Here is a 15,643-nt window from a genome sequence, read left to right on the forward strand (position 1 = left end):
GCAGCTCCAAAATCACTGCAGATGGTGACTGCAGCCATGAAATTAAAAGACGCTTACTCCCTGGAAGAAAAGTTATGAGCAACATATATAGCATATTCAAAAGCAGAGGCATTACTTTGCCGACTAAGGTCCGTCTAGTCAAGGCTATGGTTTTTCCTGTGGTCATGTATGGATGTGAGAGTTGGACTGTGAAGAAGGCTGAGCGCTGAAGAATTGATACTTTTGAACTGTGGTGTTGGAGAAGACTCTTGAGAGTCCTTTGGACTTCAAGGAGATCCAACCAGTCCATCCTGAAGGAGATCAACCCGGGGATTTCTTTGGAAGGAATGATGCTAAAGCTGAAGCTCCAGTACTTTGGCCACCTCATGAGAAGAGTTGACTCATTGGAAAAGACTCTGGTGCTGGAAGGGATTGTGGGCAGGAAGAAAAGGGGACACAGAGGATGAGATGGCTGGATGGCATCACTGACATGAATCTGAGTGAACTCCGGGAGTTGGTGATGGACAAGGAGGCCTGGTGTGCTGTGATTCATGGGGTCACAAGGAGTCGGACACGACTGAGCAACTGAACTGAACTGATAGTTACTTTACAATGTGTTGGTTTATACTGTAAACCGAAGTGAATCAGCTATGTGTGTATACATATATCCCCTCCCTTTTAGGCTTCCTTCCCATTCAGGTCACCACAGGGCATTAAGTAGCGTTCCCTGTACTTCGCAGTATGTTTGCATTAGTTATCTATTTTATACATATTATCAATAATATACATGTGTCCTCCCTAATCTCCCAGTTCCTCCTGCCACCACCCCCGCATCCCCCCTCGGTATCCATACATTTGTTCTCTATGTCTGTGTCTGTATTTTTGCTTTGGAAATAGGATCATCTATACCAATGGCTCAGTGGGTAAAGAATCTGCCTCTAATGCAGGAGATCAGGGTTCTACCCCTGTGTTGGGAAAATCCCTTGGAGTAGGAAATGACAACCCCCTCCAGGATTCTTGCCTGGAAAATTCCATGGACAGAGGAGCCTGGTGGGTTATAGTCTATGAGGTTGCAAAGAGTCAGACATGACTGAGCACACACACCATTTTTCTAAATTCCATATATATGCATTAATATATGATATTTGTTTTTCTCTTTCTGACTTACTTCACTCTGTATGACACTCTTTAGGTCCATCAACATCTTTACAAATGACCCAGTTTGTTCTTTTTTATGGTTGAGTAATACTCCATTGTATAGATGCATCAGATCTTCTTTTTCCATCCATCTGTTGATGGACTTTTAGGTTGCTTTCAGGTCATGCCTATTGTAAATAGTGCCGCTATGAACATTGGGATGCACATGTCTTTTTTTCTGGGAATATGCCCAGTAGTCCTACACTCGATTTTAAACATGAAGTACAAAGCCTAGCACATGCTCTTGTAGGCATTGAACTAACGTTGAACTGCATGAATTAAGGCAACCAAATTGTCCCTGAGTTTTATTAACCAAATACATTTATTTGGTGTCATGAGCTTAGCTACCTTTGAACTCCCACTTTTTCATTTAGGAAATAAAATATTTTTTAAAACCCCCTTTCCCATCGCAAATATTTCTATTTATCTCGAGGGGTATCTCCCAGTCTCTCATAAACTGCTCCTGGTTCTGCTCTCTGTTGCTCTGAGGCACAGCTGCCACTTTGCTTCCTATGTATGGTCCTGGATCACACATCTCCTCCAGCCTCTGTCCCATTCCAGCTACTGGAGGGCAGATCTTTCAATTCATGTACTCGTAACCTTTTCTCTCCAGGTTACTTGCATGGCCCGGGGAACCAGGCACATCCATCCAAGTCTCCATTCTGCCAATTAGTTTCCCCTGTTGCACTGATAATGCAGATAACAGATTTGCATTTATGAACTCTGTTGGACAGTTTTCACCACATAAAGCTCCAGTTTTCTTATACCTGGGAACCTGCTTTTCTTACTAGCCCATCGTTCAGTTTCTTTAAGGCTTCATTTCCTCACTTATAAAAGAGGGTTGCTTTACTGGGATGTTCTCTTAACACTGCTTGGTTTCTTTTCCTTGCACTTGTCACCATCTGGCACGTTGTAGTTATTTCTTTGTTTATTGTCTGCCTATCCCAGTAGACTGTAAACTCCATGAAAACAAGGTCTTTGCTGGTTATTTTTTTAACTGCTCTGTCTCTAATATATATTAATATAATAATTTTGCCTGACACATAACAGTCCTCAGTATTTTTGAATGAATGAATGGGATAATATATCAGAATTATTGTGTACATTTTAAGGCATTCTTCCAGTTGTCTACTTCTGCATAATGATGTACTTCAAAACAGTGGCTCAACACTATTTTATTATATCTTGTGATTTTGTGGGTCAGGAATTTGGACAGGTCTCAGCTGAGCAATTTGTCTGTGTCATGTGATATTCACTGGGTCTCTCAGTAGTATTCAGCTGAAGGCTGCTCTGGAGTTCCCAAAGCAACTACCCTCACACCTGGCATAGAATCCACATGAGACCTAATGCCTGCATGCAGACTGCTGGGTAATATTTCACAAGGGTCTCAGGGCCTGTCCTCAGTGTCTCTCCAGAAAAATAATCACACTTCTTTCATGGCAACTCAGAATATCAAGGGCTTCCCAGGTGGCGCTAGTGGTAAAGAACCCACCTGCCAATGCAGGAGATGTAAGAGAGCAAGATTTGATCCCTGGGGTGGGAAGATCCCCTGGAGAAGGAAATGGCAACCCACTCCAGTATTGCCTGGAGAATCCCATGGACCGAGGGACCTAGTGGTCCACAGGGTCGAAAAGAGTCAGACACAACTGAAGTGATTTTGCACGCAGGTAGAAGCTGATGCAACTTCAGAATTTATGACCTCACACCACATTCTATGGGTCAAGAAAGTCACTAAACCCAAATTTCCCAAAGGAAGTAGTAAAGAATTTTCAACCATCTTTAATTGACCATATTCTTCCACCTTTGAACCATAAGCATTACTACACGCATTGCTCACTTCATCCCACCGTCCCTACAAGTTTCATAACTTTTCCTGTGTTGATTCGGAAGTCCAGAATCTCTCCATCTAAGTCAAGTTCAGGTGAAGAAGGGCTTCTGGGTTACAGCTCCTTGAGTCTGGTTCCTCTTGATCTGAAGATTTCTTGGTGTCCTCTGGGCTTTTGGTTCTGCTCTTTGAGTCATTTTTCCTTTTTCATAAGAAACAGTCCTTTTTTTGCAGTTGAGTAACTCTTTTCTTTTTTTCTAATTTTTTTAAAACTTTTTGTTTTGTACTGGAGTACAGTTGATTAACAGTGTGGCATTAGTTTCAGGTGTTCCACAAAGTGATTCAGTTATATGTATTCCTGTATCTATTTATTTTCAAATTCTTTTCCCATTTTTAGAAGAACGCTCCAGAAAGTAAGCATAGAGGGAACATGCTGCTGCTGCTGCTTAGTCGCTTCAGTTGTGTCTGACACTGTGTGACCCCATAGATGACAGCCCACCAGGCTCCTCTGTCGCTGGGATTCTCCAGGCAAGAACGCTGGAGTGGGTTGCCATTTCCTTCTCCAATGCATGCATGCAGGCTAAGTCACTTCAGTCGTGTGACTCTATGGACAGCAGCCCTCCAGGCTCCTCTGTTGCTGGGATTCTCCAGGCAAGAATACTGGAGTGGGTTGCCCTAGAGGGAACCTACCTCCTTCTCCCTAGAGGGAACATACCTCCACATAATAAAGGCCATATATGACAAACTTAGAACTAACATCATGCTCAGTGGTGAAAAGCTAAAAGCATTTCCTCTGAGATCAGGAACAAGACAAGGATGTTCACTCTGGCCCGTTTTATGCAGTTGGGTAACTTAACCTGCTTCCTCTCAGGAGCCAGTTGAAGGTCCAGAGATATCTTTTCCTGCTGTATTGTCTTAATCCCTTTCAGTACATGCTGGTACAATTGGGTTAAAAACTTTGAGGTCATCTTTTGTACTAATTTAAAATTAACTCTTCTAGACAAAAGACACACTGCTTTTTATTCTGAAACAGTCTTCTCTTCTTTGGGCTGCCTGAGAGGCTGCTATAGGATCAGTATTAGTATCAGTATCAGTTCAGTCGCTCAGTTGGGTCTGACTCTTTGAGATCACGTGGACTGCAGCAAGCCAGGCTTCCCTGTCCATCACCAACTCCTGGAGCTTGCTCACACTCATGTCCTTTGAGTCGGTGATGCCATCCAACCATCTCATTCTCTTTTTTCCCCTTCTCCTGCCTTCAATCTTTCTCAGCATCAGGGTCTTTTCTAATGAGCCACTTCTTTATGTCAGGTGGGCAAAGAATTGGAGTTTCAGCTTCAGCATCAGTCCTTCCAAAGAATGTTCAGGACTGATTTCCTTTAGGGTGACTGGTATGATCTCCTTGAAGTCCAAGGGATTCTTAGGAGTCCTCTCCAACACCATAGTTCAAAAGCATTAATTCGTCGGAACTCAGCTTTCTTTATGGTCCAACTCTCATATCCATACAAGACTACTGGAAAAACCATAGCTTTGACTGGACAGACCTTTGTTGGCATAGTAATGTCTCTACTTTTTAATATTCTATCTAGGTTTGACATAGCATTTCTTCCAAGAAACAAGTGTCTTTTAATTTCATGGCTGCAGTCACCATCTGCAGTGATTTTGGAGCCCAAGAAAATAAAATCTCTCACTGTTTTCATTATTTTCCCATCTATTTGCCATGAAGTGATGGGACTGGATGCCATGATCTTTGTTTTTTGAATGTTGAGCTTTAAGCCAGCTTTTTCACTCTCCTCCTTCACTTTCATCAAGAGGCTTTTTAGTTCCTCTTCACTTTCTGCTATAAGGGTGGTGTCATCTGCATATCTGAGGTTATTGATATTTCTCCTGGCAATCTTGATTCCAGCTTGTGGTTCATCCAGCCTGTCATTTCACATGATGCATATAAGTTAAATAAGCAGGGTGACAATATACAGTCTTGACGCACTCCTTTCTCAATTTGGGACATGGTCCATTGTTCCATGTCTGGTTCTAACTGTTGCTTTTTGACCTGCATACACATTTCTCAGGAGGCAAGTAAGGTGGTCTGGCATTTCCATCTCTTGAAGAATTTTCCACAGTTTGTTGTGATCCACACAGTGAAAGGCTTTGGCATAGTCAATAAAGCAGAAGTAGATGTTTGTCTGGAATTCTCTTGCTTTTTCTGTGATCCAGCAAATGTTGGCAATTTGATCTCTGGTTCCTCTGCCTTTTCTAAATCTAGCTTGAACATCTGGAGGTTCTTGGTTCACATACTGTTGAAATCTTGCTTGGAGAATTCTGAGCATTACTTTGCTAGCATGTGAGATGAATGCAATTGTGCAGTAGTTTGAACATTCTTTGGCATTGCCTTTCTTTGGGATTGGAATGAAAATGGACCTTTTCCAGTACTGTGGCCACTGCTGAGTTTTCCAAATCTGCTGACATATTGAGTGTAGCACTTTAAAGCATCATCTTTTAGGATTTGAAATAGCTCAACTAGAATTCCCATCACCTCCACTAGCTTTGTTTGCAGTGATGCTTCCTAAGGCCCATTTGACTTCGCTTTCCAGGATGTCTGGCTCTAGGTGAGTGATCACACCATGGTGGTTATCTTGGTCACTAAGATCTTTTTGTATAATTCTTCTGTGTATTCTTGCCACTCTTCTTAATATCTTCGGCTTCTATGGTTAGTTCCATACCATTTCTGTCCTTTATTGTCCCCATCTTTGCATGAAATGTTCCCTTGGAATCTCTAATTTTCTTGAAGAAATCTCTAGTCTTTCCCATTCTATTGTTTTCCTCTATTCTTTTGCATTGATCTCTGAAAAAGGCTTTCTTATCTCTTCTTGCTATTCTTTGGAACTCTGCATTCAGATGGGTATATCTTTCCTTTCCTCCTTTGACTTTCACTTCTCTTCTTTTCTCAGCTACTTGGAAGGCCTCCTCAGATGATCGTTTTGCCTTTTTGCATTTCTTTTTCTTGGGGATGGTCTTGATCACTGCCTCCTGTACAATATCACTATAGGATGATGTACTATAGGATAATGGGCCCTAAACATTTTAGAAGCTCTTTTGTCTAGTGGAAAGACACATGCTTAAGCTTCATACACGTCTTTTTGTTTGACTGAAATGGTGTATGAGGCACTATCTTAAATCTTCTTGAGGTCTTAACCATGTCGTGTGTATAATACTTAAATCCTGGATTTGATTTTTGTTTTTTCTTTTGCCCTGAAACTGCTTCCTATTTTGAAAGCTTTTGCTGTCTGGAGAAAATGAAGATAAAAGCAGTTTGACTTTTGACTAGCAAACCCTGACTATGAAAGTGAAGTCGCTCAGTTGTGTCCGACTCTTTGCAACCCCATGGACCATAGCCTATCAGGCTCCTCCGTCCATGGGATTTTCCAGGCAAGAGTACTGGAGTGGATTGCCATTTCCTTCGCCAAGGGATCTTCCCAACCCAGGAATCGAACCCAGGTCTCTTTTAAGCAGGCAGACGCTTTACTGTCTGAGCCACCAGGGAAACCCTGACTATATTTCTTCTAAATTCTGCTTAAAAACTGAATGGTTCGTCTTTTTTTTTTTTCCAGTCCATCTTTATCTATCCATATTTTATCATATGTGATTAAAAGCAACCAGTTAGTATGTTTTCAATTCTGCCTAAAAATTTCCTCTGCCAGATTTTCTCGTTCATTAGGTAACATTTTCTGTTTTCCACATTCCCATGGGTAATGGTGTTGCTAAATTTCTGCCAGGACATAACATAGGTTTTTTTTTTTTTTTTCAGTCTCCAGTAATATTTTCTTCACTGTCCTTCACAGTCTCCTCGGTGTCCTTCCAGCTTCATTAAGAGGTCTTTACAGCTTCTGTGGCATCCAAGTCCCAAAGATACTGCCAGTGGTTTTAATTTTTTGTTACAGCTATGCCCTGGAGAAGGAAATGGCAACCCACTCCAGTATGCTTGCCTGGAGTATCCCAGGGACAGAGGAGCCTGGTGGGCTGCCATCTATGGGGGTCGCACAGAGTCAGACACGACTGAAGCGACTTAGCTGCAGCAGCAGCACAGCTATGCCCCACTTAAAGGTACCAAATATGGTACCACTATCTAATGCTACTTAGGAAACTATTCCAAAACCTGTGGCTCAACAAAAAACACTTTATTATATCTCAGGGTTTTGCGTGTGTACATGTTGAGTCGCTTCGATTATGTCCAGCTCTGTGACTCTATGGACTATAGCCAGCCGGGCTCCTCTGTCCATGAGATTCTCCAGGCAAGAATATTGGAGTAGGTTGCCTTTTCCTACTCCAGGGGATCTTCCCAACTCAGGGATCGAACCGTCTCTCCTGTGCCTCTTGCACTGGCAGTTGAGTTCTTTACCACTAGTGCCAGAGGAGCCTGGTGGGCTGCAGTCCATGGGGTCTCGAAGAGTTGGACACGACTGAGCGACTTCACTTTCACTTTTCACTTTCATGCATTGGAGAAGGACATGGCAATCCACTGCAGTGTTCTTGCCTGGAGAATCCCAGGGACGGGGGAGCCTGGTGGGCTGCTGTCTATGGGGTCTCACAGAGTCGGACATGACTGAAGCAACTTAGCAGCAGCAGCAGCAGCAGCAGCAGTGCCATCAGGGAAGCCCCATCTCATGGTTTTAGGGATCATTAATTCTAGCTTGACTCAGCAGGGTAAATCTATTCTGTATAACCACAGCTGGAGTTGCCTGATTATGTCCAGCTGGTGGCTGAACTGATCTGGAAGGTCCCAGACTACTTTGCTCATGTGCCAGACACCCTGATGGGAACTTCTAGATGGTGGGCTCAACTAGGACCCTCTCTCTGTCTCTTTATGTAGTCTCAGGCCTTCTCCACATGGTTTCTCTAGCATGGGAGTTTCTTATCTGGCAGCTCAGGGCTTCAAAAGCAAGTGCTTTCAAGAATCTAGTATGAAACTGCAAGGCTTTTTTTGAATTAGCCCCAGAAGGCCTAGAGCATCTTTTATATAATATTCTATAGTCAGTTAGATTAAGATTAAAAAAAAAAAAAGCCTGAAGAATTAGATTCCATCTCTCAACGGAAGAAGAAGGAAAGAATTTGTGGTTGTCTTTGCCACAGACACTCTATCCTTGCCTGCAGAATGATTCTTGTCTGAGAAGGACATTTTTTTAAAATTAATTTTATTGGAGTATAGTTGCTTTGGAGAAGGAAATGGCAACCCACTCCAGTATTCTTGCCTGGAGAATCCTGTGGACAGAGGAGCCTGGTGGGCTGCTGTCCTTGGGGTCACACAGAGTCACATATGACTGAAGTGACTTAGCATGCACGCATGCATTGGAGAATGAAATGGCAACCCACTTCAGTATTCTTGCTTGGAGAATCCCAGGGACAGAGGAGCCTGGTGGGCTGCTGTCCATGGGGTCGCACAGAGTTGGACACAACTGAAGCAACTTAGCAGCAGCAGCATAATTGCTTTATAACTATAGTTGTGTTAGTTTCTACTATACAGCAAAATGAATCAGCCATACGCATACATATATGTCTTCCCTTTTGGACATTTTAAATCCAAGGTTAGAGAGGTGGATATGGAGCTTTGAGGGACAAAGAAGATGTCTATTCATTAACTACGTCAGCTGAGTCAATTGCAGTGGTCAGTGAAGTGACAGGTATGGCAGACGTATCATCCTCCTATCTAAGTCTCAGTGAATGTTATGGGTCAAAATCAGGGAAACAGTGCACATGGTGAGTGGCTAAGCATGATGCATCGGAGCTAAACTGGTTTCAAATCTTAGCTTTATATACTGAGACAATGTTTACCTCCCTGTTACATTATTGTGAGGATGAAAGGAGTCAGTACATATTATATTTTTAGAAGAGAAAATGGCAAAAAATATATTAGACATGGTTATTTTATTGCCTTACAGTCCATGAAGCAATCCATCAAGGTGGGGAGAAGGAAGGGAAAGGAAATAGAAAAACTAAATAAATGGAAAGTAAACGTACCACTGGAGTATTTGGAACTGATGATGAAGACAAGCTAAGTGGGTAAAGAATCCGCCTGCAGTGCAGAACCCACAGGAGACTTGGTTTCGATCCCTGGGTTTGGAAGATCCCCTGAAGTAGGAAATGGCAACCCAATCCAGTATTCCTGCCTGGGAAATTCCATGGACAGAGGAGCCTGGTAGGTTACAGTCCATGGGGTTGCGAAGAGTTGGACACGGCTGAGTACACACACACATGAAGACAGAGACACTTCCCTATTTTTTGTCCCTTATCATCAATTCAAATATTTCCTGAAGTACCATCAATTGACCAGTTCAGAAGCAGTCCACGCAGGAAAGAATAATATAACTGGTTTAATTTATCAACATTATCTATCCAGATTGAGTTCTAATCTAGAAAAATGAGAGAGATATGCAGGGAGGAAGATGTGTTACTTTCTACCATAATGATCCATGGAATCTATAGTCTTCTCTCTGCCTATCTTATAATGAATTAAAAAATAAAATGAAATTCTTAAAAAAGCTCTGTCAGGATAGGCCGTGTTATTCTGCAGTAATAAATAACCCCTAGAATGTCCTTGGAGATCTGGTGGTTAAGAATCTTCCTTGCAATACAGGGGATGCAGGTTCCATTCTTGGTCAGGGAACTAAAATCCCACATCCTGGGGAGCAACTACTGAAGCCCATGCAGCACCAGGAAGCCCACGTGCTGCAACTAAGACCTGGTGCAACCAAATAAATAAATAAAATTGATTAAAAAGACAATCTGAAAATCTCAGTAACTTAATACAACAAAAGTGTATTTCTTGTTCATTCCACATGTTCAGCTGGGCCAGCAGGAACACTGGACATCAGAGTCATTCAGAGACCCCAGCTGATAAAAGTTTAATCTTGATGAGTATTGTTCTTCAAAGATCAGTACAACAGTGGAAATTGACAGTAACTGGTAGACTGTATTCTCATTTCAAAATACCTCACCCCTTCTGCACTCTGTGGGCAGAGTGCAATTTCCTGCATCATGACTCTGGACTTGGCCATGTGACTTACCTTGGAGAATGAAATATGGCAGAAGGGACAATGTATTTGTTCTGAGCAGAGACTTTAAGAGACATCACAGTCTCTGCCAACTCTCTGCCAACTCTCTGACACTCCTGTATGCTACCATTAGAAGAATATTCCCCCGGTAGCCACTGCTTCTTCAGTAGGCATCCTGGAATGAGAGCTACATGGAGCAGAGTTGAATCCATGCCCAACCAACCCATACCTGAACCACAGATCCTTGAGTGAAATTGGATGTTTGTTGTACAGTGCTGAGATCTGGGAGCTTTTTGTTAAGCAGCATTGTTTCAGCAAAAAGATGACTAATACAATGATCAACACAGCAGGATTTCATGACTATCTGCTACAGATAATGGTTTGCAAGTAAACATATGATATAGGAACTTGCTAGAAAAGACTCTGATGCTGGGAGGGATTGGGGGCAGGAGGAGAAGGGGATGACAGAGGATGAGATGGCTGGATGGCATCACCGACTCAATGGATGTGAGTTTGAGTGAACTCCGGGAGATGGTGATGGACAGGGAGGCCTGGCATGCTGCAATTCATGGGGTCACAAAGAGTCGGACATGACTGAGCGACCGAACTGACTGAATGACTGTCTAAGTATTCTAAGAAATATAAGGTAAAATGAGATGATATTAGTTATATACTATATAAATACAGATAGGTATCTAAAAGCTCTTATAACTATTAAGTTATTACTTGAAAGTGGAAGTCATTCAGTCAAGTCCAACTCTTTGCAACCCCATGGACTATACAGTCCATGGAATTCTCCAGGCCAGAATACTGGAGTGGATAGTTTTCCCTTCTCCGGGGGAATCTTCCCAACCCAGGGATTGAACACAGGTCTCCTGCATTGCAGATAGATTCTTTAACAGCTGAGTCACAAGGGAAGCCCAAGAATACTGGAGTGGGTAGCCTATCCCTTCTCTAGCAGGGAGTTGAACCAGGATCTTCTGCAATGCAGGCGGATTCTTTACCGAGCTATCAGGGAAGCCCCTAGTTATTACTTATCTATTGGATAAGGAAAAAAATTAAAATGATAAATCATAGTGCTCTTTAAACTGTGCAGTATGATAAAATTAGAAGGTCCTTTACTATACAATTAATTTACCTTAAAAAGTTATACTAGGGAAATAATTCAAAAGAATAAAATAATGAATTAGGAAAAGTTCATTAAGGCATTGTTAATAAGAGTCTAATATTAGAAATAACTATGCAGTAATCTATAGTTATATTGATATTATATAATCATTAGAATAATAAATATGAATATTCTGTAACAATATGAACAAATATCTAATAAATGAAAAAGGGGGGATATAAATATAGCTAAGCTTTACATAATTGTAACTATACAAATGGTTATGTGATATTGAGTATATAGATAATAATTATAGGAAATATGGAGAAATTTAAACAGTTGTACTGGAGGAGTGGATATATGGTTGAATATTTTCTTTTAAAATTTAAGACAATACTTATGGCTGATTCATGTTGTAGTATGACAGAAATCAATGCAACATTGTAAAGCAATTATCATTCAATTAAAAATAAAAATAAAATAAAGTGAGAGGAAAAAATAAAATGAAAATATAAAATAAAAAGTTCTTTTAACAGTAAATTTAATTAAAAAAAAGAAATTTCTTTTTTCAACGATATACTCTTGTATGTGTAGGAGAGAGTCAACAGTTGCATTAGATGACATATTTTTAAAGATTGGAAAGAAGTTAAACAAACTTTAACATTGATGTTATAGGTGATTTAATTTCTCTATACTCTGTATTTTTCAATTCTTTTACAATGAATGTGCTATGACCTTTGTAAAAGTTATTTTTAAAATGACTGAGCATATATACCTATGACTGATTCATGTTGACATGTGGCAGAAATAAACATAATATTGTAAAGCAATTATCCTCTAATTGTTTAGTCACTCAGTTATGTCCGACTCTTTGGACCCCATAGACTGTAGCCCGCCAGGCTACTCTGTCCATGGGGATTCTCCAGGCAAGAATACTGCCCTCCTCCAGAGGATCTTCCCAACCCAGGGACTGAACCCAGGTCTCTCCCATTGCAGGCAGATTCTTTACCACCTGGGCCACTGGGGAAGCCCATCCTCTAGTGAAAAATAAATAAATTAAAAAAAATAAAAAGTTTAAAATGACTGAGCATATTTTCTAGCCTTGCTTCTGTGACACCCTCAGTTTATCTAGCTAATGCTGTAATTTCTTGAATATAGCACATGTCTGGCTGTAGACACAGCTCCTCTCCAAATTCAGTAGCCCATAATTTGATTTGAGACAAAACTAAATAGAGCACCAACTTTGGTATGGAAGATGGAACTCTAGCTCTCCCTGCCCGTCTTTTTTTTTTTCTTTCTTTCTTCTTTGCCTTCAGAAGCAGCAGGGGATTCTTTTTGAAAGAGGTGACCTGGTGAGCCTTGTCTCAGCTCAAACTGGACCTTAAAACATTTCCTGGAAACATTCTAAGCTCAGGAGCAGCATGGTCTTAGGTACAAGCTATGTTGAGGTTGGTGGGCAGGTTTTTCAGATATTTCTTCTGAACTCTCAGATATTACCCTGCCCACCCAACCCTTAGTCTGTACTGATAATTAGGAGAATTAACTGACGAGGTGGGAGGAGAAATGATGGTTTGCCCCAAGAATACAGGCTCCCCAGTGTCTCCCCAATACTCAGTCTCACCAATTCTCATGCTTCCTAAGTTAAACTGTTAGGATACCTGAGAGGATTAATTTGTTCTAGAGAAGGCTTGTTGGGCTTTTCTTCAGTGGACATGTCTCAGGGGCCACACCATATAGAAGACAGCCTGTATCAGAGCCTTACCAGAGACCTTGAACCTCTTTGGTCTCAAATTTATCATCTGTGAAATGAATATAACTAAGTCAACCTTGCCACATGTGGGCACTATAAAGCTTTCTGCAAATTAAAAAAAGGTCAGTGGTAATGCTAATCACAGTGATTATGTTGCTTAATAAAAAGGTTTTATTTTAGAGCTAAAAAGGAGCTTCAGGGCTGTAAGCACTTTAATTATAGCATGTCTGATATGTCGAAACTCTGTTACTTAAATAGATGATACAGGGTCTCAGGCATTGGGATCTCCACAGAGCCTTTTCCCATGATTTTAGAACAGTTAGAGGGAAGGTTTGAGTTCTGATGGCCACTGTCTTGGGTTTCCCTGGTGGCTCAGACGGCAAGGAATCTGTCTGCAATGCGGGATACCTGGGTTTGATCCCTGGGTTGGGAAGATCCCCTGGAGGAGGGCATGGCAACCCACTCTAGTATTCTTGCCTGGAGAATCCCATGGACAGAGGAGCCTGGCAGGCCGCAGTCCATGGAGTCAAAAAGAGTCAGACACGTTTGAGTGATTAAGCACGCATCAACGGCCACTGTCTTAAAGCTTTTCCGGGAAGTTCAGGGACCCACTGCCCTCTTGAAGCTAACAAAGCCCAGTAGCCTTTGTGCTTGGGAAATTGAAACCCAGGGAGATAAAATACCATAAAATCAAGATGTCTGAGATGGAGGCAGCTAATGAGGCTGTAAGGTTTTGTAAGAATGCCTCCTCTCCCGAGGAAAGTTCCTGGTCCCCACATTAATGGTGACACTGACATATGAGATCTCTGGGAAAATAACATCATGTCCTATAACTCTGTTAGGGCTGCATTTGCTCTCAGATTGCACCTAAAACGTTCCTAGACTCCAGCTCTGGCTGGGGGGTGACCTGTGGGTGGGGTGATGCAGGCACCCAAGAGGACTTCCTCTCCAGATTTTCCCATCAGTTGATTGTTTTTTCCCAGAGCCCCTCGGTGGTTCAGGGGAGGGACAGGGGGCTTGGTGCGGAGTCCTCTAAGCCCTCTGCTCCTCTGCCAGCATCATCCAGGCAGGGAAGACGGAAGGGTGTGTTCAGGCGGCGGGCATGTAACCTGGGGCCGACTGGGCCCCAGCACACTGGCTGCGGGGAGCCCCGCCTCCCCTCGCGGTTGACAGCTCAGCTGGTGTCGAGCAACTCGTGCCAGCCAGTGGTGTCTCAGGCTGGAGTGTGTGCGCGCACCGCCGCGCTGCCCCTGGCCCCAGCTCCCCAAACAGCTCTGGGCGCCGCTCGGCTCCTGTCGGCTTCCTGCTGAGAACAGTCCCTCCCTTGTGCCCTAGCACGGTTAGCTGGAGGTTTGGCCACGTCAAATCGGGTTTTCTAAAGAAGCACGGAGCAGAGCTCTCTCTTCGCCGACACAGAAAGAGGGAGCTGGGGAAGACACGGTTCTTTGCGCTGGAGATTCGAGGGCCAGGCTTCTCATTTTCCCAGGCTGCTTCCACTCCCGGGTGAGGAGCGCCCCGCGAGTAAGGACAGCGCCTGGAAAATGGAGCAGGCGTGGACACGGTAGGTGAGCTGCGTCTTTCCCGCCGCGCTCCGGCTTTGGTGTCTTTCCACCCCGCCACCTCCACCCCATTACCCTTTTGGAGAGGTCGCCCCTCACCATTAGGGGCTTTTGAAAGCTTCTCTTTTCATCGCCTCCTCCTCCCTAATTCCCAGCGCACTTCTAGTCTCCTGCACATCTGTCCATCTGTTCTCTGGTGTCTCGCTGCTTAAGGAATCTCCCTTCCACTTAGTTTCAATGTTAAAAATATCCAGTGAGGCCAATGGAAGTTTTTGTGGAAGGGTTTCTCTTTTAATTGATCCACAGATCAGAGGGAATTCCCTCAGGTCTGTCTTTAGAGATAACTTTGATTTCAGATACCTTGAAAAACATCAGATTGCTTCTCAGCCTGCCACGTTTTCCTTCTCAACTTCACCCTCTACTAGGCTCACACCAGAGCTCATTTCCAGAGTCCAGTTGAAGCTGACTCTGTGGGAGGAAAGGAGAAGGAGACCAGGGTGCCGGTCATTGCTTAGGCTTTGTCGAGGTCAGGGTGACAGCTGCTTTTAGGTCAGAATTTGGAGATACTCTGTGGAATTGTGTTTCCTCCATGCCCCACTGCTTCCCCCCGTTATACTTTCAAATACAGCTCACTCAAGGATAAGAGATGAGGTCTTGAGACAAAGAGTTCATTTTTGTTTTTCAGTGGAAGAGTGATGGAAAGGCTGTATTCAGAGATGTTTCTGTAACAGATAGATCTTCATCTCCAAGATTTAGCTGTGGAGAATTGGAGTGGAACTCAGATGTGTGTTGCTGCTGCTGCTGCTGCTGCGTCGCTTCAGTCATGTCCGACTCTGTGAGACCCCATAGATGGCAGCCCACCAGGCTCCCCCGTCCCTGGGATTCTCCAGGCAAGAACACTGGAGTGGGTTGCCGTTTCCTTCTCCAATGTATGAAAGTGAAAGGTGAAAGTGAAGTCGCTCAGTTGTGTCCGACTCTTAGCGACCCCATGGAATGCAGCCCACCAGGCTCCTCCATCCATGGGATTTTCCAGGCAAGATTACTGGAGTGGGGTGCCATTGCCTTCTCTGCAGATGTGTGTTATTGAGTTCTAACAGAGGGAAAATTGTACTAACCCAGAAGGTAAATATGGTGCTTAACAGTACTTGTGAAATAGACCTGGGAGATTTTAGCTGGTTGTTC

At 43.0% G+C, this 15,643-nt stretch overlaps 1 protein-coding gene across 6 annotated transcripts in view; it reads left to right on the top strand.

The window, feature by feature from the left end:
- PDE4DIP (phosphodiesterase 4D interacting protein) overlaps positions 1 to 15,643 on the top strand; it is a 244,857-nt gene that overhangs the window by 25,839 nt on the left and 203,375 nt on the right. The window contains exon 1 of one of the 6 annotated variants that reach the window (XM_018045992.1): positions 14,109 to 14,463. The exons of the other annotated variants lie outside the window; for them this stretch is intronic. Coding sequence (XP_017901481.1) covers positions 14,444 to 14,463 — 20 coding nt within the window. The 5' untranslated portion in view covers positions 14,109 to 14,443. Of the gene's footprint in view, positions 1 to 14,108; positions 14,464 to 15,643 lie in introns of those variants that run through there. 6 annotated transcript variants of the gene reach the window in all.

This window comes from Capra hircus, chromosome 3 (genome assembly GCF_001704415.2).
Source record: "Capra hircus breed San Clemente chromosome 3, ASM170441v1, whole genome shotgun sequence".
NCBI classification, from domain to species: domain Eukaryota; kingdom Metazoa; phylum Chordata; class Mammalia; order Artiodactyla; family Bovidae; genus Capra; species Capra hircus.